The following is a 22,163-nucleotide window of genomic DNA, read 5'->3' as shown; positions in this document are numbered from 1 at the left end:
TATATCTGATAGGAGCCTCGATCAGCAGCATGGACAGGTCAGCAACTGGCGTAGGTTGAAATCACTTGTTTATGCAGCCTGCAGGAATCGTGTGAGCAAAATTGGACTCCTCCCCACCCCCAAACAAATAATGTCCTCTGTGTGTGCTTGATTCTTGTTTTGCCAAGTAGGTCACATTATGCAGCTCAGGTCTCAACCCCTTGTCCCTAAAATTTAAAGCAACGGACCCATTGCACGTGCTGCCAGCATGCTTTATCCACTGCAAACAAGAAGTAGGAGTGGACTGAGTAAGAGCTGGCAGGGATGCTGAGGCCAAAGCTTTAGCAAAAGCCAAATGCAGAACTGGGAGAGGCTGCCTGCTCCTCCGCCCACTCCCAGCCTGGGCGAGGTGGCAGCAGCAAGAGCTCGTGGCAATGACAGGTGACTGTCCGCCCCACTTTGGGTACAGAGTGGGAGAGTAGCTTGGGGCAAGGTGAGGCTAGCGTGGGAACCGGGCTCTGCCCTGCATGGAGTCAGAAAGAGAGAGAAAGGGAGAGCAATCTAAATGTGCTGGGCCACAGCAAGGCCCTTTGAGCAATGGCTGTGGTGCATGTTTATGGCAGGCTGGTGCCAATTTCAATGCTCTTCGGGACTGCTAGGTCAGAACCAAAGCACACATTGCTCAGTTCATGGAGTGTAAAACTTAATGAAATTGTACCATGTAGCTTCCTATACAGACATACATGACACCAAATCCAGACCTGGAAAATGGTTACATTAACTAGGTCTATGCTCTGTATAGGCTCAGAAGTTCCAAAGTGCCTTATTACAGCTTAACCTGAGCTCTAGGGGAAATGACAGTCTCTCTACATGACACACCAGAATGTGTGTCCATCAAGTGTCGGGAGATGCAATGTTAGCCGGGAAGCGTAGTTTTGAAAGACAGCTGGCAGAGATCGCTCCAGAGGGGATGGATTCTCTTACAGCTCTTTGCCAACTCTGGTGTGCTGGACTGTCTCCTCTTGTAGAGCCTGTACCCTGCTGCCCTCGCTGCTTAAAACTTTGAATTAACTGAGCCTCAGAGGAATAAAGGCTCCAGAAGGGGTGACAGTTGAGCACACCAGAGGTGGCAGAGGGCTGTGAGAGAATCTGTCCCCTGCAGAGCGAACTCTGCCGGTCTGTCATTTAAAACTATGCTTCCTGGCTAACATTGTGTCTCCCGACACATGAAGAACACGTGTCAAAAGTATTGTATAGAGACTCTGAGTCACTGCCTAACCACAGAGCCATCCTGCGCCTTAGATGGGAAGATGACCCTACTCAGGAGAGAACAAAGGCAGTCAGGGTTCCACTTAGGCTAGAGTCACACCTAAGACCACAGAGCCAAGGAAGCCAAAAGGGAAAGAAGATATCATCCTTTGGGAACAGGATAAGAAAGGTGACCCACAAAGGGCAGGCAAAAGGATAGATTGTAAATTCCCTGACCACGAGGAACAAGCTGTCTTAGCCATCTTGTCTTCCTGCTGAGAGCTATCTCACACCTGACTTGCCTTATGACAGCCATGAGCATGCCATGACCAGCAATGAAACCAGGAGAGTGCAATGCTAAGAACAGAAGAGTGCAATAGCCTGCCCTAATTTACCATCTTCCAGGGTTTGTATAGACCTAGGGATAGAGGATTGCTGTTTGGTCACCTTTTCTTTTATTCCTTGCTCAGTCTGATGTATTGATAGATCAAGAGCTGAAGAAGTGAGGTGTGACTTGCGAAAGCTCATACCATACCACTAATTTTGCTTGTCTTCCCAATGGGGACCCACGTAGTAATACTCCCCTCTTCCATTTTATCTTTGCAACAACCCTGTGGGGTAGGTTGAGCTAATAGTGTGTGACTGGCTCAAGGTCACTCAGCAAGCATCCGTGGAAGAGAAGGGCTTTGAATATAGCAACTTTATCGATACAAGTCAAATAATTACATTTTTAAAGGAATTTGTGCTGTTGACGTGAACCGATGCCTTTGGGTGACCTTGGGCATTTGCAGAAGAGAATTGAAGATGGGGGAGGGGGGCTCCCACTAGGGTTTCCAATTCTGGCTTGAGAAAATTCCTGGACATTTGTGAGCAATGTCTGCTGAGGATGGGATTCTGTTCAGCCTATTCTTCAAAACTGCCGTTTTTTCCCAGGGGAATTTATCTCTGTAGTCTGGAGATCAACTGTAATTCCGGGAGAACTCCAGCCCCCGCCTGGAAGTCTCTAATCCTAACTCCCCGATAAACTCACTGTTTGTACACAGGCCGTCTTGCATCTCATTGCTTCTCCCTTGCATTTCCCCTCAGGCTATTTTTCCTTTTATAGAACTTTGTGTTTTGGAAGTAGGGTTGCCAAGTCCCCCCCTGGCAAACAGCAGGAGACTTACCTGCTGTGGGGGCCTTGCCATCACAGTTACATCAATGACGACTTGCTGATGTCACTCCCCGTGTGCCTGGAAGTGACATCAGCATGTCACTGGGGACACTCTCAACATTTGGGCAAAATCTATGCTAAAGTGTCTCTGGCAATGTGCTCACATCACTTCCAGGTGCATGAGAAGTGACACCAGCATGTCAGGATCCTGCCCGATAGCCCTCCCCCCCAGTTTTTCTCCCACTGGCCAGCTGAGCAGTGGTGATCCAACGGGTGGCAGGGATCCTCTACTATCAGTGGGAACCTAGCAGCCCAATTCAGAATTTAGCTGGTCACAAATCAATTCAAAATGGCTTGCAGGAGTCATGATGATGTGGGGGGGAGAGAAGGGTTACACAACCCCTTCAATTCTTCTCCTACAAATGTAGCCCACATTAGCACTGGTTCCTCTGCAGTAGTGTTTGAAATCCTGAACTGCTTCCCCGTCTGTCATTCATACATATCCTCCCTCCTCCATTCAGCCATTTGGAATTGATTATTTCCCCAGCTGTTCTGAAATGTGAGCAAGCTGGGGCGGATGGTCTGAGAAGTATTTGCAGGAGAAGATCAGTGGATCTTAAGCAGCCCTCCCTCCCACTGATCCTCCCCTGTCTGCTGTCTGCTCACATGACTGTCGGTGTGGTGTTGCAGTGGGCTGGGAGACCCAGGTTCAAATCCCCACACTGCCGTGGAAGCTCACTGGGTGACCTTGGGCCAGTCACTCTTTTGCAGTCTAACCTGTCTCACAGGATTGCTGTTGGAAGGATAAAATGGAGGACGGGAGAATTATCTGTGTCTCTCTGCACTCCTTGGAGAAAGGGTAGGATACAAATGTACTTTAAAAAGAAAAATCACATCTGTTTCTGCCTTTGCAACTCTGAGCTGGGATATTCCTTGAGATTTGGAGGTGCATCCAGAAACAGGCAGGGATTGGGCAGAGAAAGGGCTTTAGCAGGGTGCGATGCACTCCACGGTGGTCATTTTTCTTCATGGGAACTGATATCTGTAGTCTGGAGATCAGTTGTAGTTCTGGAAGATCCCCAGGCCCCACCTGGAGGTTGGCAACCCAGCTCCAGTAATATGTTCTCTGGGTGGGGTTTGGGGGGGGGGGTGGAAATCTTTCCAGCCATTACCTGTAGATACTAGAGACTGAGACTGGGACATTCTGGATATAAATCATGGTACTTACTGCTCTAGATTTTTCCTGTCCTTACAAACCTTATTTGGTGTAACCAGGTTGCCTTTTCACCTTCTAGCTGTACACACTTTCATCCTCAACCCAAGCTGAAGGCTACAGTCATGAGTTTTCCAGTGAAGGTCACAAACATGATGGGCTTTGAGCATTAACGTGAAAATATTAACATGGACATTAACATGAAAACATGCTTGTGATCACTTTGCAAGCATCTTCACAACCATCCCCCTTTGGAGAAAGGAGTTTCCCAATTTGAGTAATAGTGTCTTAATTTCTGAAATAAATTGGCCTGAAAGCTATATTCTCAAGAAGTCCTAATCTCAGAATTGGTGAAGATGTCTGTTTTTTAAAGCGGTAAAATAAAGGCACTCTTCACATTCCCAGAGTCACTATGTTCCTGGTGATCCCTTTACATTTTCTGCAGCTGAGTTTTGGCACTCAACCAGCACTCAGCCCAAGAATAGTTTCTAGGTATCTCTGCTACATATCCTTCCCTGTTTCCTCATATTCACCCATCAAACCTCACAGAAGTATGTGGGAATTCATGCATAGGCTCTGAAAGTTTTTACAGGGACATTTCCAGTTTTCTGGTACATAGAAAAACCCTAGGCCTGGGAGAGGGGTGTAGTTGAAATGTTGCTGTGCGAGTCCCTGCTCTTCACCCTTCCCCACAGGCCTCTCCTTTAAGTCTCTGTCATCTGAGAGGAGGAGGGAAGTAGATGCACTTGGCATCTAGTGGACATGCATGCAAATAGATGTGCCCAGTCGCTTAGGGTTCCTTGGAGTGCATAGCTGTCTCCTGCATCTGCCTGTCAGAGAAGGCTTTACCTGTCTGACAACACAAAGGCACCTTGCCAACTCAGACTGCCCCACCCAGCAACAATTCTGAAGCATCACCTGTGCCTGGGGGAGCTCCCACGCCAGGCAGGCTCCAAGTTGCAGCCAGCTTGCTCTTTCCATCAGCGGCCTCCCGCTGGGACTGCATTTCCAAGATGTAGGGCATACACTTCTTGGAAGCAGTAGCCTTATTCATGCCACGTCTGCTGGCCTGGAGCAGAAACTAGGGTAGATAGATGCATGGATAATACAGAGGGCAGGATGCTGCTCAGTAGGTCAGATGCAGCTGTGCTTGGGGGAGCTTTGAGGCTCGCCAATTGAACAGCTGAGAGTGCTGAATCTAGCCAGACCTTTGTTAGAGGTCTGGAAGGCCTCTGGGGCAGTGAGCAAGGGCTGCTGTCTCCATCTCCCTGTGGAATTCTGGTTTTATTTCACTCATGGATTCATGATTTATTTGCTTAATGGGCTAATAAGCTTTATTCATGAAAGGATCATGGCCTTGGTGCTAAAGAGGAAGGCAGGGGGAAACTCCAGGGTCTCTGATCCATTTGTTCTGCCTGCAGAGTCTGATCAGGTCAGACTGTGAAATTCAAGATAGAGACTGCGATCCAATTCACACCGTACTTCTTAAATCCAGGCACGACAAGCACCCAAATGTAAATGGCAAAGTATGTGGCGCATCAAGTGTGAATGGTGCAATCATGTTGAAATAGGTAAAAAAAAAAAAACTCCACTCAGGTACAATGATATGGCTAGGTCTAAGGCAGTTTTGTAAGTTCCTCTGCCTTTTCTTGAAAAGTCAGTGTAAGCTAGAGGTGAGAGTACCAGACTAGGATGAGGGAGCCAGAGGTTTAAATCCACACTCTGCCATGGAAGCAAACTAGGCAAGAAAGAATGGCTGGAAATGGAGTTGGGAAAGGGGACCCCCCACACACACCTTTGATTTCATTTCTCTCAAGAAGGAGGGTAAGGCATTCCCAACTAGCATTGCCAACCTCCAAGTAGGGAATGGAGTTCTCTTGAAATTACAGCTAAACTACGGAAATCAGTTCCCTTAAAGGAATGGCGGGTTCAGACGGGAGACTCTATGCCATCCCCACATAGCTCCCTCCCCCAAATCTGCTCTTCCCATCTACCCCCTCCTCCAAACAGGGTTGCCAGGTGGGGTCTGGAAAAATATGGGACCCTGGAGAGAGGGAGGCCATACTAACCTTTCTGTAATATTCATGCGTGTGTGCAGTGTGTGTGTGTGGTCCTGGCTAGCATAAGGATGTCGCTACAGGAGTAGGGTTGCCAGGTTCCTATACCCTCCCAGTGGGAGGAGGGGGGACCTGGCACTTACTTTGTGCTGGTCGCTTGCTCTGTCTTTGCGCGCATGCTCCGGTGCCTGTGTGATGACATCACTTCCGGAAGTGACATTGTTGCGCCAGTCACAGGAGCGCTCCAAAAGTGCGGGAGCAATCCCACTTCCACTGCAACAACATCACTTCCAGAAGTAACATTGTCACACTCCCTGGGAACAAATTTCTGGCGTTCCTGCCAGTGTCAGGTGACTCAGGGGGGGGGGCTTGCCATCTCCTGCCAATTGCTGGTGGATCAGCGGGCAAGGGGGCAAATCCCTGGGAGTTTGCCTGCCATTGGCAGGTCCTGTGAACCATAGGAAGTGACGCCACCATGCTACCACTTCTGCTGCCCCCCTCCGGCTGGCTAGCCACTCCAGCACAGTGTTGCACAAGCACAGGATGCTGGCCAAGCAGCCCACTCATGTCGGCACCATGCAGGAGGCCAGGCAGCCAAGCTTCCACTTCCCTGGCCCGTGGCAATGCCATGCAACCACAGATGGTTGGGCTAGGCAACAAGGGAAGAGGAGGAGCCAGATGTCTGGTATTCGTGGGATGCTTCCGGTAAGTGCCAGGTTGTCCACCCCTCCCACCAGGAGGTTAAGGGGACCTGGCAACTCTATGAAAGAAAATGACTGCTTTGGAGGGTGGAAGCTATCCAGTGCCTCTCCTTTCCAAACTCTGCACTTCCCAGGATCAACCCCCAGATCTCTAGGAATTTCCCAGCCCAGAGCTGGCGTTCCTATCCACTGCACAACGGAGCTTGGCCCAGCAGCCAGCATTGTGCAACTGAGCCCAGTGGCCAGCACTGCACAGTGCACAACTAGGCTCAGCTTGGCGGCCAGCTCCACACAACCAGGTCATAGTTTTCCCATGTAGAGGATGCCACTGGGAGGAAAGGAGGGAAAGTTGAAGGCAGAGTGGCAGAGAAAGGAAGGTTTGGTGGTGGTGGGTGGGAATGAGAGAAGGAAGCAGGAAAAGGCTACGGGGGCTTTCATGGAATGGGGAGAGAGGAAATGAAATGCCCCCTGCAAGTCCTTGGGGGTCCCCCACTTGTAGATCTTCTAATGAGGGTTTCCATTCATGTTGTGCTTTTGGAGTTGTAAGGAAGGAGCAGTGCTTCCTTCCACCAGCAGTCAAAACAGGCAGCAAAAAGGCGCAGGCTTCTTAGACCAATGTGAAGCCATGTCATCCCATGCTCCCTAACAGCAAGATGACATTGTTGCAGTTGTTGCCCAAAGCCTCTTCCTCCATTGCACCAACACTCTGCTGGTGGAGATATTTCTGCCCCTTTGTTTTGGGACTGGAATTCTCCCTAGGTGGCTTTAAAACGTTGAGTGATTTAAACAAATCAACTGAATGAAAGCAAGATCTGTCTCCAGGTATCTAACTTTTTTTGCATACATTTACAGGATTAACATATGCAGATATGCAATTGTCGATGCATTTTCTTCCTTTTAGCACTATAATCACATCAGTCCATTATGAACTACTCCAAAATGGCTACCTTCCTTCCAGCCCCATAACAATAAACTGGGTGGGAGAAGTCCAATCTTCTGGCAGTCTGTTTTTTCTTTGATCAGGAATATAACACTGAGCTTAAATAATGCAAATGGGCAGTATCCTGCCTGAGGCTGGGCTCTGGATGCACTTCCTCCAGACTTGAGGAGCCTTCCTTCAATTTAAGTGGCTCTTTTATTGGAGGAAGAGCCACTTAAGCTGGAGGAAGTCTCCTTAGTCCGAAACTGGAATGTTAAAGATACTGTCAAATTGGTGTTAATTAAGTCATCTTGGAGTGTGATTCCTGGCAGAGGCAGCGACACGATTTTAAGAAAGCCCTTTCAGTCTTGTCCTTTTTAATGTAAAAAAGGCAACCTCTCAAATAAAATGTAAGGGCCCTTAACAGTGTGTGTGTTTCTGCACTGGGAGAGATGTGGGGAGGAAATAACTGACAGGGTTGCCAACTCCAACTTGGGCAATTGCTGGAGATTTAGGGGTGGTGCCTGGGGAAGGCAGAGGTTAAGGAGGGAAGGGGTTGCCATGTGCCAGCTAGGAGCAGGGGAATCCCCTGCTGGTGTTCCTCATCCCTCACTGGTGCTCAATGGAGCAGTGGGACGGGGTGCAAGTGAGGAGCAACGGTGTTGCATGACAACACAACATCATTTCCAGCTACGTTAATGGCGTCCTCTACCTTGAGCTCCTTGTTACTTTGCAGCTGGCAAAACACTCCACACTAGTTTGATGATTCCCCTTGACATGAGCTCACACACACACACACTGCTAAGCAATGGAATTAAGTCCTTCTCCAACTGTTACCTCAGCGCTTGCTGGCAGCAGGGAAGCCAGTGACCCTGCCAAGGCCAGCTAAATTCTCCTGAGCCCAAAGAGATTAAGTAGCTGAGCTCTTCCACCTACTTCCTGTGTGCAGGCACCGGCGGCAATATCAGGCTAAGTAAGGGAAGCCGGCCCCAGTCAGCCAACAATATAGGACAGAGTGGCTAATTTGCCACAAATCCTCTGGATTGCACAAAGGGCAGGAACCCTGATAAGAACATTGTTGCCAGAGCTGCAGATGCTGCCATTTCTTGCCTTGATGATATCTTGGCCCATGGAACGTAACTTTTGTCAGGCACCATCATGGGGTAAGGATCAGAATACACGCCTCACCCAGCGTCTTCCATGAATAGGAAATGATCTCACAGATGGAATTCATATGTCATCATATGAATGCATCTGACGAAGAGAACTGTGATTCTCGAAAGCTTATGCTACAGTAAAATTGGTTAGTCTTAAAGGTGCTACTGGACTCTTTTCTATCATATGAATGAGCCATCACTTGATCATTACAACATCAAGTGATGACCAGCACATGCAAACGGACCATCCTTGCAGATAGAACTAGCATACCTCTGCACATGGCTCCAAACACAATGTTTTCAAAAGGGAGGGGGGGGTCACATTCCACATACAGTCTGCTGTCAATCATCAAAGGAGCACCAATCAAGCACAGAGAATCCACGTGGGGTACTGGGCCTGAGTTGAGGTGAGGTGCTAGCTGCCTTGCCTGGCTTCAGGGACAGTGGTTGTAGATTGGCCAAAAAGGGAAGAAGAAAGTCTGCTCTTCTTTTAATCTGGCATTCCAGGACAGTAGCTCAAGGCCATGCCCCCCCACATTCCCCACCTCTAATGAACTGTACTTCTTTCTGCAACTCCAGATACAGAACTTCTTAAAAAGCAGCTGTGGAGGGTGAGGAGGTGACTTGTCATTTTCACCAGCAAGTACTAAATTCAGCTTAAGAGGGCCGTTTTCAATCCATGAAATGGTTCAGGGGGAAAGAGAGAGCCCCCTCTTCCCCAGTGCTACAGACCCAGTTCATATCTTCCCCCACTGCTGACTTCCAGGGCCAAAGGACATATCCGTATTCCCAGTCATGGAATTCCAACATCATGTGCCATTTCAGTTCTGCCAGAAACCCTTTTTTGGGCATGTCAACTCCTCCTGTTTAATACAGCTTGGCTTCCTAAGGATTCCATCTGCACAAGACCCAGGCTGCAAATATATGAAGCAGGGCAGTTTGCATGGTTAGAACCATGATTTGGGCATGCATTGCCCAAGGAGGCCATGTTTTATACAAGCTTTATGAAATTAGTAAAAATTTAGGTCAAATCCGCATTACTCATTCTAAGTCGCATGTTCCCCGTATTCCCCACGCAATCCCGAGTGCCGGTCACATTACCTCATTAAAGAGACGCATTTCATTCGTATTTCTCCCGAATATGTGGTCACAGGTTTTCAACGGGAGTTTCACGGTGGCCGTGAACGGCCAATGCGCAATTTACGGGTTTTTTTTAAAAAACCACCCCCCTTCCTGTCTCTCCAGCTGTTCTGAGAGTTCCTATTGGCTGATTCAACTTGCAAGTGCTCCGTAGTCTGCAAAAGACTGTTTTTGACTTCATAGCATTGGATTTATTGATTATGCTGTTTCTGAATCAAATCTGGTAGTCTGAAAAATCATTTTGGGGTGAATCCATCCTCAGAACGGACACGCGAAACTTCCTTTTTAAGTGTTTTTTTTTTAATATTATATTACTGTAATATCGAAATTATGAAATATCAAAATAATGACACTCCAAGGAAGTGAAACTTCAGTAAAATTCAGGCACTGAACTGTCCTGCATAGGAAATGCCCACGAAAGCTTCCCACATGCTTCCAAATTTCCAAAAAAGAAACGGGAGAGAGCCATCAGTGCTGTCAGTGGGAGAAAGAGAGGCATCATTATCTTCAATGATGTTTCTTTATAAGGCAAGATTGAAATAACGGAAAAGTGCGCTCAAAAAAATAAAAATGGGCAGGGAAAAAAGGTCCCGCCCAAAAAAGCGGTTTTCGAGCGGCCGTGTGACCGGAGGGACACGCGAGAAAGACGGATTGGAAGCAGGAATGTGAACGAAGAGGAAAAAATCGCGGATTGGAGGCAAACGGAAGACATCCGATAAACATGCGGGTAATAGGTGAATGTGGATTTGACCTTATTTTGCCAAGTCTCTCCAATAAATTGTTGCTACGGCTGTTAAATCAAACCCCAAGGATTGCTGCTTGCTGCCTTGCCGTTCCAGACCTTTTTATTTCTGTTGAATTGTTTTAGCAATTTACTCTTTCCTGTTGTTAATTTATACATCATTTTAGGTGTCTTTTTTTAAATAATAGAAAAGTAGTTTATGAATTTGGTATAGCAAACAAAGAAACAACAAGCAGAGATGATAAGCATATTTGCATTATTCTCCATTTGACTATCAGATCAGAGTTGACCCCAGTCTGGAGTTGAGTTTTGCTATGTATATACATGAAAACCAATTTAAAAGCCAATTGCAGATGAAATTGTTATTATTCCCCAGTCTGGAGGTGGGAAGGATAGTTCCAGACAACTGGGAGTTTTCGATCCCTCAGCAGGAAGACAGCAAATAGAGGAAGCAGTGGGAAAAAGTGATGTCTCCCATCTTCAAATAGGCTAATAAAGCAGCTCAGAGAACATATGCAGAGAGACCAGCTCAAAGAAAGCTCAAAACATGCCAGGACACATTGACCAGGCACATGGCAGTCAGCCACGTGCAGTCAAAAGAACAGGAGCGTTGGCGGAGGGAGTAGAGAGCACGAATACTCTGAAATGGCCCTGGGCAATTTTGCCAAGTGGCATCTGCAAAAGTGAATCTGATTAAGAGGGGGTGGAAATTGGTGCACCAAGAAAGAACAGGGAAGTGGCTCTGGGTGGCGAGGCCTTTCACCTCCTCAGGGAAAGGGCAAGAGTGAAGCAACTCTGTAGCATTACAAGCAGCTAACCTGGAAAGGGAACAAGACCTAACAAGGGAAACTTCTGTGGTCTTCTCAAAAAGAGGATTCATAGGGCTTCCCAGAGAAGGGGGCAGTGCCCACAATAACCTGTACAGGGTGGCTGAGACAGAATACAGTCCAAGTGGCCCAGTCTCTAGGGTAGCTAGCTGATCGTGAACTTTAATTCCTGTGTTGAAAATGAATTCTCAGGCAGTGGGGCTCCAATTTAGATCAGGACCCTGTTACTTGGGGAGAAGGAGGTTATGTCTTCCCCAGCACTATTATTCTGACCCAAAAGTGATACTGAGGTGGTATTATTTGCCCAGCAGAGAAAACTTGCATGTACTCATAGGCTACACGTAAGCGAGTTATTACTTGTGGAGACCCAGCCGCACTACACATCAGTAAGGCATGAGGTATCATTATCTTAGTAACAAAAAGAAATAGGATCTATTGCCATCCTTAAATGTTTTTGTAACTGAGCCAGAGTAGAGAATGGTACACACTTACACACACGTACCTAAGCCCATGGGGGCGGGAGGGAATGACACAGAGACAGAGACTGAATTAACTGGCTTTTCATATTCCAGTACTAGTTATCTAACAAAACACAGTTTTATTAGTCACACTGATAAAATACTGGTTGGTTAGCATCCTTAAAGCAATATATATTATTTGCATGATTGACAAAACAAAGTGAATTCTACCACTGCTTTTAGCCTCATTTGTGAAAATGATGTTCCAACTGCAGTTCAGACAGATGCCTAGAGAGTTTGTGGAATTTAGATATTTATACACCACTTTTCTCCAAATTGAGGGGTCCAATGCAGGTAACCTCATTGTTTTTCCCTCCTCCATTTTGTCCAAACAACAATAAGCCTGTGAGGTAGGTTGGACTGAGAGAGAGAGAGCGGCCCAAGATCACTCATAGGGTCGCCAGGTGTCCAGTTTTTATCCAGACAGTCTGGTATTTCCTTGGGCTGTCTGGGAGAAATGTCTTGTAAAATACCAGATATCTGCCTGGAGGGGAGGAAGGAGAAGAGGAGGAAGGGAAGGGAAAGACCAGCAGGGGGAGCAAGTGGTGTGGCACTCAGGAAGTTGGGCCACTCACTGCAGCACCCTGCCTCCCTGTTCCCCATCAAGGGGTGCTCCAGGAGGGCTGGGCTGAGCTGGCCAGGCCATCTCCCTACCACCTGCCCTTGGCTACATGGTCCAACCACTGATAAACTTGGCCTGGCAGCCTGCGTAGCCTGACACGATGACATCACTTCAGGCAACCCTAGTCACCGTGTGTGTTTTCATGTCAGAGTGGAGATTCAACATCTTTGGCTATCACTCTAACCCACCAGCTTTTCAAGAAAACCAGAGAAAGTTACAAAGCTTCCTTATACCCAGCCAGACCATGGTTCCTCTAGCCCAATTTTGTCTAGTATGACTGACAGAAACTCTGCAGGATCTCTGGCAGAGAAAGGTCTTTCTGATCACCTGTTCCTGGAGATGTTGGGGATTGAATCTCAGACCTTCTTTGCTCTGCCCCTGCTCTCAGACCCCGCCCCCATCTCATTTGTTCATTGTCTAGCTCAGCTGCTTATTATTTTACAAAAATTATATTTCACCTTTCTGCCCTCACAAGGTGACTAACAACTTAAAACATATATAATAATATCAGTTTTTAAAATCAATAAAACCAATCAACAAACCAAAAAAAGAAAGAAATATATCATTAAAACAATTAAGACCAGAGCTAAAATACATACAAGACATAACAACAGTATTTTAAGCATTGAGCAGGCAAGAGAATGGCAAACGAAGCAAAAAGGTCTTCTCCAAGTGTTGGAAGACAGCAACAAAGGGGGGCAGATGAATCTCCCTGGGGAGAGAGTTCCAGAGTTTTGGTACCACAACCGAGAAGGTCCTCTCCCAGGTTACCACCTAATCTCAGATGTGGGCACCCAAAGCAGGGCCTCTGAAGATGACTGTGGCGGTTGATATGTTCATAAGGGAGTAGGTGGTCTTTCATGTATGTTGGTCCCAAACTAGAGATGGGCACGAACAGCAATATGAACAAAAAAAACCAACGAACAGCCCAATCCGCTGTTCGCGAGCAAGCTGTTTGTGAGGCCCCGTTCCCGGCGAATATGTGTTTGTTCCAAGCCCTCTTTGTGGCGTTCATCAGCCATTCGTAAAGCCAGACAGTCAATCAATTCTCCTGGCAACATAGGCATGGACTGTCTGAACTCTGTCTGAACTCCTTCTGGCTTTCCTTCGGGCTTGTAACCCCTCAAAGTAGCTTCCAGCAGACAGTCCAGTTTTTGCCACTGTGAAAAGAAAATGACAGGAAAGGAAGGGACCCATGGATCATGGCTTTCCCAGGGTCCAATCTCTCTGAAACTGGGGGGGGGGGTGTCTTCAGAGGACAGTGAGGAATATTTCTCCTGCAAATTTTGTGGGTATTGGACATTGGGAATGTCAGTTTGTAACTCCTCAATTAGCTTCCAGCAGACAATCCAGTTTTTGCCTCTGTGAAGAAAAAATGACATGAAAGGGGGAGACCCATGGACTCTTCTTTCCCCGGCTCAAGTTCAGCTAAGTCCCAAGGGGGCTGTTCTGGCTCCCACGAACCTCCAGCTATGAACATGTTCGTGAACATGTCATGTCCGTCAATGTTCGTGAATCCCTGTTCATGGATGGCAACGAACAATGAACATCGTGTTCAGGTTTTTTTTCCTGTTCGTGCCCATCTCTATCCCAAACCCTATAAGGCCTTTAAAGGTCAACAACACCAGCACCTTGAGTTGTGTCCAGAAACAAACTGGGAGCCAGTGTAGCTAAACCAAGACTGGTAGGATATCGTCCCCTACAACCAACTCCAGTCAACATATGGGCTGCAGCGTTCTTCACCAAAGGAAGTTTCTGAACATTTCTCAAGGGCAGCTCCACGCAGAGTGCTCTTCAGTAATCTAATGCAGATATTACTAAGGCATGCACTACAATGGCCAGATGTTTTCTGCCCAGGAAAGGCTGGAGCTAGCTAACCAGCCAAAGCTTGTAAAAACTTAATGTTCATGAGAAGTAGTATGGGCAGTACTGGTGGCTTATATGACTTTATACCCCATTTCTTTAGTAGGTGCCAGATTTAGAAACTGAATAGTTGCAGGGCTGCTGGTGGTTGCTGTCAAAGATCTCAGATGCATTTAGCGTGTTCAAAAAAAGATTCCTGTGCATTATCTCAGCAGACTTTACAACAGCCCTGCCAGGCAGGCAGCACTCCCTCTATGTTGCAGATGGGGGAGGACTAAAGGTTGGTGTTTCTCTCGGCTCAGGCTTATAATTTCTCAAACCTCCAAAGTGCCTTTGCTTCTTTGGATGTTAGATACTTCCCACTTTCTGTCTTCAGATGCTGGTAAACAAGGGTATGATGCATAGTCAGGCTACCCACCCTTCCCATGTCACAACCAAGCACACACAATGGGAAGCAGCCTTTGTATGCGCTCTGCCTCTCTTTACAAGCACTGTCCACCACCCTTATGCAGGTCTTCAATGTGTCATTTTGTTTTAAGCAACTCACACTATTTCATAGTCTTCAACAGCTCTAATTATATACCAGTACAAGACTGTTTTTTTAATGCTTTCGGGTGAAAAGGCTGCAGTGATTGCCCAATCCCACAAATGCTCAGTTCTTTATTATTATTTTTAAAAGGAAACCTGTTCTGCCCTTTTCTTTTCTTCACTGAGCATTTACAACTAGAGTAGAAAATGTCTTTGGTCAGGGCCTCTTAGAATTTTCCTACTCCACCCCTCTAAGGAAGATATGGGAGGGGAAGACTTTTGCAACCTAAAAGGAGGGATTCAAGGTGCCATTTGGAAGTTAAAGGCACATTCATCAAAAGAAGTCTGCTCATAAGCAGGTTTGCTGAGAATGAATGCTTAGTGAGTACTCAGAGGATTGCTTTCAAAGACTCTCATTCCTAACACTTGCTATCAATAGCCATTCATTCATGTGCTGAAGATAATGGTTTCCTCTTTCTTCCCAAGCATCCCATCCTCCAGTTAAAGATACATACATTGCTCTTTGTTACAGAGAGGACTGGGATCTTTCCTCTTCTGTGAAAAACACACAAATTGTATTCCAGGTGTATTTACTTCCCTGAACCAAATTCCAGTGTCCGTGACCCCACTCCACAGCTCAAGGCGTAGGGTTGCCAGCTCTGGATTGGGAAATCCTGGAGATTGGAGGGGGGAAGAAGCCTGGGGAGGGACCTCAGCAGATTGTAATGCCATAGAGCCCACCCTCCTAAGCCACCATTTCCTCCAGAGGAACTGATCTCTGTGTAATTCCGGGAGACCTCCAGCCAGCACTGGAAGGTTGGCAAGCGTAGCTCAAGCTCACCCTAGAAGTTATAATTGATGGGTGGAATGTGACTGTGTGAATGTCACAGACATCAGCTGAATAGTATTTCTATGTGATTAGTTATGGGTGATGCAAGGACCCCTCCCTCCATTTTCACATAACTTCATGGATTTGTATTCATTAAGAATGCTGGCTGGTTAAAAAAACTGGAGGTGATCATCTGTGTTGAAACCAATTAATTGATTTATCAGTTGTAAACAGAATGGCATATTACCCAACCCATCATAGGTGCCTTTTTGAGATCCGGTGGAAGCAGTAGAGCTTATATTTAAAGAAAAACACTCATTGAGGTTTCCTTTGTCATTTTTGGCTATATTAATACACCAGAACAAAACTAACCTGAAAAATAAATAGCTGTAGCATAATAGTGATGGTGAATCTGAAGGTGAGGTGGTGCAGTGGTTAGAGTGCTGGACTAGGATCTGGAAGACTCTGGTTCTAATCCTCACTTTCTCATGGAAACTTGTTTGGACCAGTCTCACACTCTCAGCCTAACCTACTTCACAGGGCTGTTGTGAGGATAAAATGGAGAAGAGCTGAACAATCTAAGCCACTTTGGGCTATAAATGAAATAAAGATATGTGATCAGATCTCACCAATGTTTTTATCAAATACATTGGCTCTGCCTGGGGAGAGCGGGGGGGGGGGAAATCAAAGCCAACACCTTGCCCACTTTATTATTAGCTCAAGAGGGATTAATAAAAGGACACCCATCTTTTTTTCCTTCCAAAGCTAATAATGCACGGGTGACAAATATGAAAAGTCAAATTTTGAGGAGGGGAAATGATTGAAACCCATTCTATCCCCCTGCGGCCCCACTCCAAACTGAGAGCCAAGCTACAAGTGATGAATTACACTTACAATTACATGAATTACACAAGTGTAATTCGTCACTTGTAGCTTGGCTCTGAGACCTTGTATGGCTGCATTCTGCTTTTTAAAAACACTGGGAACATCCAGCCACAGATCTCCCAGCATTATACCTAGCTGGATTCTGAAGGCCAATTTACACCTTCCAAAGTCCATGTGGCAGAGATGTGGCGACCACAAGGGCTTTGAATCACCCACATGCCTGGAATTCCACACAGGGAACTCGATTCCCAGGGTCATTTCAGGTTGAGAAAATGGCACTGGCGGGGGAAGCGCCTTCATCCCACATGCCAGAGCCCCAGTCTGAATCAAACCTCCACATGCCTGAGAATTGAATTCCCACCATAGAACTCCAGCCTTACATCTGTTGACAGACCATATGTCTGCCACGTGGACTTTGTAACATGTGAATCTGATAAAAGGTGGTCCCCTTGATTAATCAACTAATGCTTTTTACAAATTCAGTGATTACAAGTGATCGCCTCTTTGGGGTCGGAAGCAATTTTCCCTAGGCCAGTGTCGCTAGAGATCCTGGAGGTATTTTGCCATCTTTTGGGCATGGTGCAGGGGTCACTGGGGATATGGTAGGAAGGTAGTTGTGAATTTCCTGCTTTTGCAGGGGGTTGGACCTGAAGGTCCCTTCCAGCCCTATGATTCCATGATTCTAACATGCAACAATAACATTTCACAGATGTTTTCAGTGGACTCAAATCCTGTGATTTCACAAATCAAAAACTGAGTCATGTTTACAAATACCACAATTTCCTATCCAAGAGACCTGCCCCAGCCCCCTTCCCACTGCTAAAGTGCTTTCTGCTGAAGTAGATTATTTTGCAATGGTCTGTCCTCCACTGATTTAAAAGTTGCTGTTGCAAGTTTTACTTGAAAAACGTAATTGCAATGGGTCATCCATGAGCAGCTGCACTTGTGTTACCTTAGCACTCACAGATAAGCATTAATGTGGATGTTCGCTAGACACAACATGCATCGTCTACTCAGTTCCAAGTCTGGATCTCAAGAGATTCTAGACAAGGACCTGAATGCTGGAGAATGGCGATGCTAGCAATTCATACACACAGAGAGAATGTTAACAAAGATTAAATAGGAAGTAGGATTTTCCAGAGATCAGAAAATAAGAACGGACTTAGCTCAAGAGGGACAGCTAGAGCATCTGAGCTTGCACATATACACACCCTCTATATATCTATCTTGACTGGATTTTTTTTAATGTATGGGAGCAGCCACACCATTGTCCTCTCCACCCCTTCCATCTCTTGTATCTGAGATATGGGGCATGTCACTGAAAAGATAATTATGGTATTAAGGCATTTAAGCCTAAAAAGGTCCATTGTGACACATTTGGTGACCAGCCATGCAGAAAGACTCAGCTGGGCCAAATATAGCTGCTACCTTCTTGCGGCTTCTTGGGTAACTGGTTTTTCCATTCTCATCTTAACTTCTTACAGTCTTTTATTTCTCACAGGGATTTCCTTGAACTTTTGCTTCTGATTCAAACCTGGCTTTTGAAAGCACGAGTAAATTAAAGGCTTCCCAACCAAGATCTCTTGGGGGCTGGCTTGGGGCATTTTGGAACCTGGGAGGAAATAGTCACACCCCCTCACACACACTCCAGTTTTTACCCATATACATCCTGTCTTACCCAAGTTGCTCCCCTCATGACAGGGTTTGTCTGAGATATTTTGTTGACTGGAATGGAAAAACCAAATGGCACGCTATTAATTCATTGTCACAGAACCCCAGTGGTTCTCCTCAATACATGAAGCTGCTTTATATTAGTCAGACCATTGGTCTATCAAGGTCAGTATTGTCTAGTCAGTTTGGCATTGGCTCTCCAGGGTGTCAGACAGAGGTCTTTCACATCGCCTACTACCTGACCCTTTTGACTGGAGATGCCACCGATTGAACCTGGGCCTTTCTGGATGCAAAGCAAGTAACTTACCGTGGCCCCATCCTACACACACTTCATTTAAATGAATGATGTGCTCCATGGGTCAAATATCTTTGTCACTATTTATAGCACCTGGGGCTTTTTTTTCAGCAGGAACATGGTGGAACGGAGTTCTGGCACCTCTTGAAAATGGTCACATGGCCAGTGGTCCTGCCCCCTGATCTCTAGACAGAGGGGAGTTTAGATTGCCCTCTGCGCCGCTGGAGCAGCGCGGAGGGCAATCTAAACTCCCCTCTGTCTGGAGATCCGGGGGAGGGGCCACCGGCCATGTGACCATTTTCGCAAAGGGCGATTTAAACTTTTAAAAACTCCCCCCTTGTTCCAGCTGACCAAAAGTAACATCATTGTGCAGTCCTGAGTTCCACCACCTCTTTTCCCAGAAAAAAAAGCCCTGATAGCACCCAAAATCCTCTGCCTGAGATGCCCATCTCATGGCAGAATTGTCTGACTGGGACATCTGCTGCTCATTTCTGTCTAAGCACATGCAGAAGAACATCCCCTTGTATCAAGATCTGTATGTTTTGCTTTGCACTACCCTTAATGGCACCTGAAATCTGTGGCCACCTCACCTTGCCACAGAGTAGAGCCACCTCTGTCCCTGGCAATTTATAGCTGGTTCAATGGAAGGGGTTCTCTTTTTAAACCATCACAACTAACATCCATCCACAATGCTGAGCTTCCTGCTTTTTATCATTCTCTGATTCTGTCTTTGCCAGTCTTTCTCCGTCTGATAATCCTCACCACAACCAGACTTACCATCTAAACCTACATGCACAAGATCATAGTCTATCACGAGTTCATCTGGGACAATGACAGCCTTCTGATTCCATTTTATTACAGGTATTGGGTTTTGATGGTCATTTGTAACAAAATGACACCCCTATAAGCAAGCAAATTAATGAAGCCTGGCCACCCCGCTACCTCTTCAAATGGCATAATGACTAGAAAGTTGGATTCCAACCAGGAAAACTCAGGTTCAGACCCTCTACTCAGCCATGAAGCTTGCTGAGTGAAGTCAGTCACTCTCTCTCTCAGCTTAGCCTACTTCACAGGGCTGTTGTGAGGGTAAAAGGGAGGGGGGACCATGGATGAACACTCATGCAGAGTTCTTGTTAGGTGTTTCTCTGCACTTCATGGCCACCATGACAACCATGAGACTTGTATCCAATCCTACACATTCAATTCAAGAAGACATACATGCTTAATAAGACTTTAATTGAGCCCTGAAGAAGAGGATCTGTGGATGGGGATCCTATTTTTGACTCCGTTGTCATGACCACTTCTGTGGGAGAGGGGGGATTATGGCTTCATCCAGTCTCTGCAGAGATATAGGAAGAGTACCCTGCTTGAAGGCCTCGACGATGGCTATGTTTGCAGCCAAGAAATGTAATTTCACTGTCAACATTGCATCTGTGCAATGCCAGCCCAGGGGATCTTCAAAAGCTTGTAAAGTCCAGCCTGTGGAACCATCAATATTTAACTTGTTTGTAAGACACGGTAAAGGTGCTTGAGTGGCACATTGTTTGCTATTTCTGTATTTCTGGAACACCCCTTGGCCTTTGTTAGTCATAGTGTTTTGGATAGTTAATTTCACCTGAGGGTGTTGACAAGACAGAGGAATTCATTGTGAAATATGCCCTCTTGACCCCTGCCCATCACACTGGTGAAAGCTATCTGGAAGAGACTCACAAAATTAGTCTGCCAAGTGATAAAGGCTTCTTTCAAGGAAGCAGTGGTAAGGAGTCTTACAGCAAACCATCTCTGTATTCTACAGATTTTAACTTTCCTTTTCAAATGTACCTTTCCAGTTCAATTTAGCTGCTAACCTCATTGTGGGACAGAAACCCCTTTGGTTACCCCAGTAGATCATCTGTGTTGGAAGCACAATCCTGTTGATTAATCTGGCCTCCCAGAAGCTTTTACTACCCTCCATCAACCATGGTTGGGATTCGTAACAGTTCTCTGTCCAGGTGACCTAAGCGGATTCAGTTCAGTTTGATTCTGGCTGCTGGTGGTATGGGGAAAAGTGATGACGAGCATGTGATGGCCTCAACATGTTAAATGACACCCAAGGGAATGAATGATAGTCGTGGTCGAGAGTCTGGAATCATAGACTGCATAAAGTGCAATCCATACAAAATGAGATGATGCTAGTAGGGGACTCAGGAAATCTGTTGAAAATGCCAGTTCCAGTTCATAAACTCCCAGAAATAGTGTGTGGGGAAGATTCTTTAATCTGGACTTGCTGTCAAAATCCCAGGTGCCAGTGTAGAGCCTTGAGTGCCTTCTTTCCATTTGGCTAATTTGCTATTGGAATGCTGGGATCTAACCGGTCATCTGTGCCTCAGGAAATTCCCCACTAGACTATTGTGATGTCATGAGTCCACCCTTGAAAACAGCCCAGGAACTGAAACATGTGGCTGGCTGTCTTTTCCACTGGCCTAAGTTGGCAAGATCCTATTGCATCCATTATACAATAATATCATTGGATACCAGTATTTCCAGCCCTAAGTCAAGATACAAAAAGTATAAACTTTCTGGGCCTGGAATACCTCAATTTTCTCTTTCCAGAGAGTCTTTCATTGATCTCTCCCCCCCCCCCCCGCCCAAGTTTCAAAATTTACTCTGATTGCTGCCTGTTGTAATTTGTAAACTTATTCGTTTATTGACTTGTTTTTAATCAAGTGTATTGGTTGTGTCTTGTTTTACAGTTTTATACATTTTAATTATAAAGAAGTATATAAAAACAAAATGCATGCAGCAAAGCGTCAAGATGTCCAGTTTCAATGGCTGTAAAATGCCTGTCTTTGATTACGGGTGTTCTGACTACAGCCAGGGTATTTCAAAGTGTGTGCCTAAAAATGTAATGTGTAGATGTTACAAATGGACTTTGCAAACATAGGTCTTATGCAAGCACCCTCTCAGGGAACTGGGCCTGCCTGCAGCTCCCTGTTAACCGAACAGTCTATGCCAACCTGGTCTGTTGCTGTGCTGTGTGAATGGCTTCCTATCTCAGGGGCAGGTGCAGCTGTGTGGCAGGAGGCCTTCATGCTCCCCTCAGGGAAGGAAACGATTACACACTTGCAGAAACCGCAAGACAACCATAAGATACAGACTGTACGTACACTTCCTGTTTCCATCAGAGTAGCTTTTTGAACCTTATGAGATAAAGTCAGTCGCTTCCTTTCTGTGTGTGAGTCAGTTCCCCCCAACACAGACCCACCTACCAGATCATTTGATGCTTTGGTAATTCTTCAAAAGGTCAGCGAGAGGCTCCACTCTGCACAAGGCATTGTATGGGAAGTGAAAGAAGCCCTCCTGGGACAAAGGTGAATAAAGCCCAGAGGAATCTGCCTGAGGGTCAAAACCAAAAATTATTCCAAAAGTAAGGGTTCCTGTGCTCCCCAAGTACCCAATCACAACGGAAGCTGCCTGCTACATCTCTGCCTGAGTCACTGCTGTGGTCTTGCCTTCTTCCATTCAGCTTCTGTGATAGGATCGCTATTCTGATATCTCACTGCATCAAGCGTGATCAAATGATTCCTTGCTGAATAACTTGCCCATTGCATCTCTGTATGAGTCAGTGCTCTGGGCTTACCTCCTTCCAATTAAGAGGGACACTCAGAACACTGACTCAAGCAGACAAGGGATAGGCTCCTTTACAGGACAGCACCCCTTTCTCGTAGGCTTTCTGAAAATGAACCTTCTAAAATATACCTCCAGTGTTAAATCAGAGGAAAAGATGTAAACCACCACCACCAAAAGTTCTGGCAATACTGAAATCCAAACTGTGGT

General features: G+C 46.2%; 2 protein-coding genes across 2 annotated transcripts in view; one reads left to right on the top strand and one right to left on the bottom strand.

Annotated features, from left to right (window-relative positions):
- The window catches only part of LOC129341943 (uncharacterized), a 45,944-nt gene extending 24,291 nt beyond the window's left edge, over positions 1-21,653 (bottom strand). Inside the window, exon 1 of the mRNA XM_054997301.1 lies at positions 21,596-21,653. Coding sequence (XP_054853276.1) covers positions 21,596-21,603 — 8 coding nt within the window. The 5' untranslated portion in view covers positions 21,604-21,653. The remainder of the gene's footprint in view (positions 1-21,595) is intronic.
- The window catches only part of ITPRIPL1 (ITPRIP like 1), a 195,501-nt gene that overhangs the window by 53,524 nt on the left and 119,814 nt on the right, over positions 1-22,163 (top strand). The window lies entirely within an intron of this gene.

The sequence above is a fragment of the Eublepharis macularius genome, chromosome 14 (assembly GCF_028583425.1).
Source record: "Eublepharis macularius isolate TG4126 chromosome 14, MPM_Emac_v1.0, whole genome shotgun sequence".
Lineage (NCBI taxonomy): Eukaryota > Metazoa > Chordata > Lepidosauria > Squamata > Eublepharidae > Eublepharis > Eublepharis macularius.
Note: the sequence above shows the minus strand (reverse complement) of the source record. Positions and strands in the feature narration are given on the sequence as shown.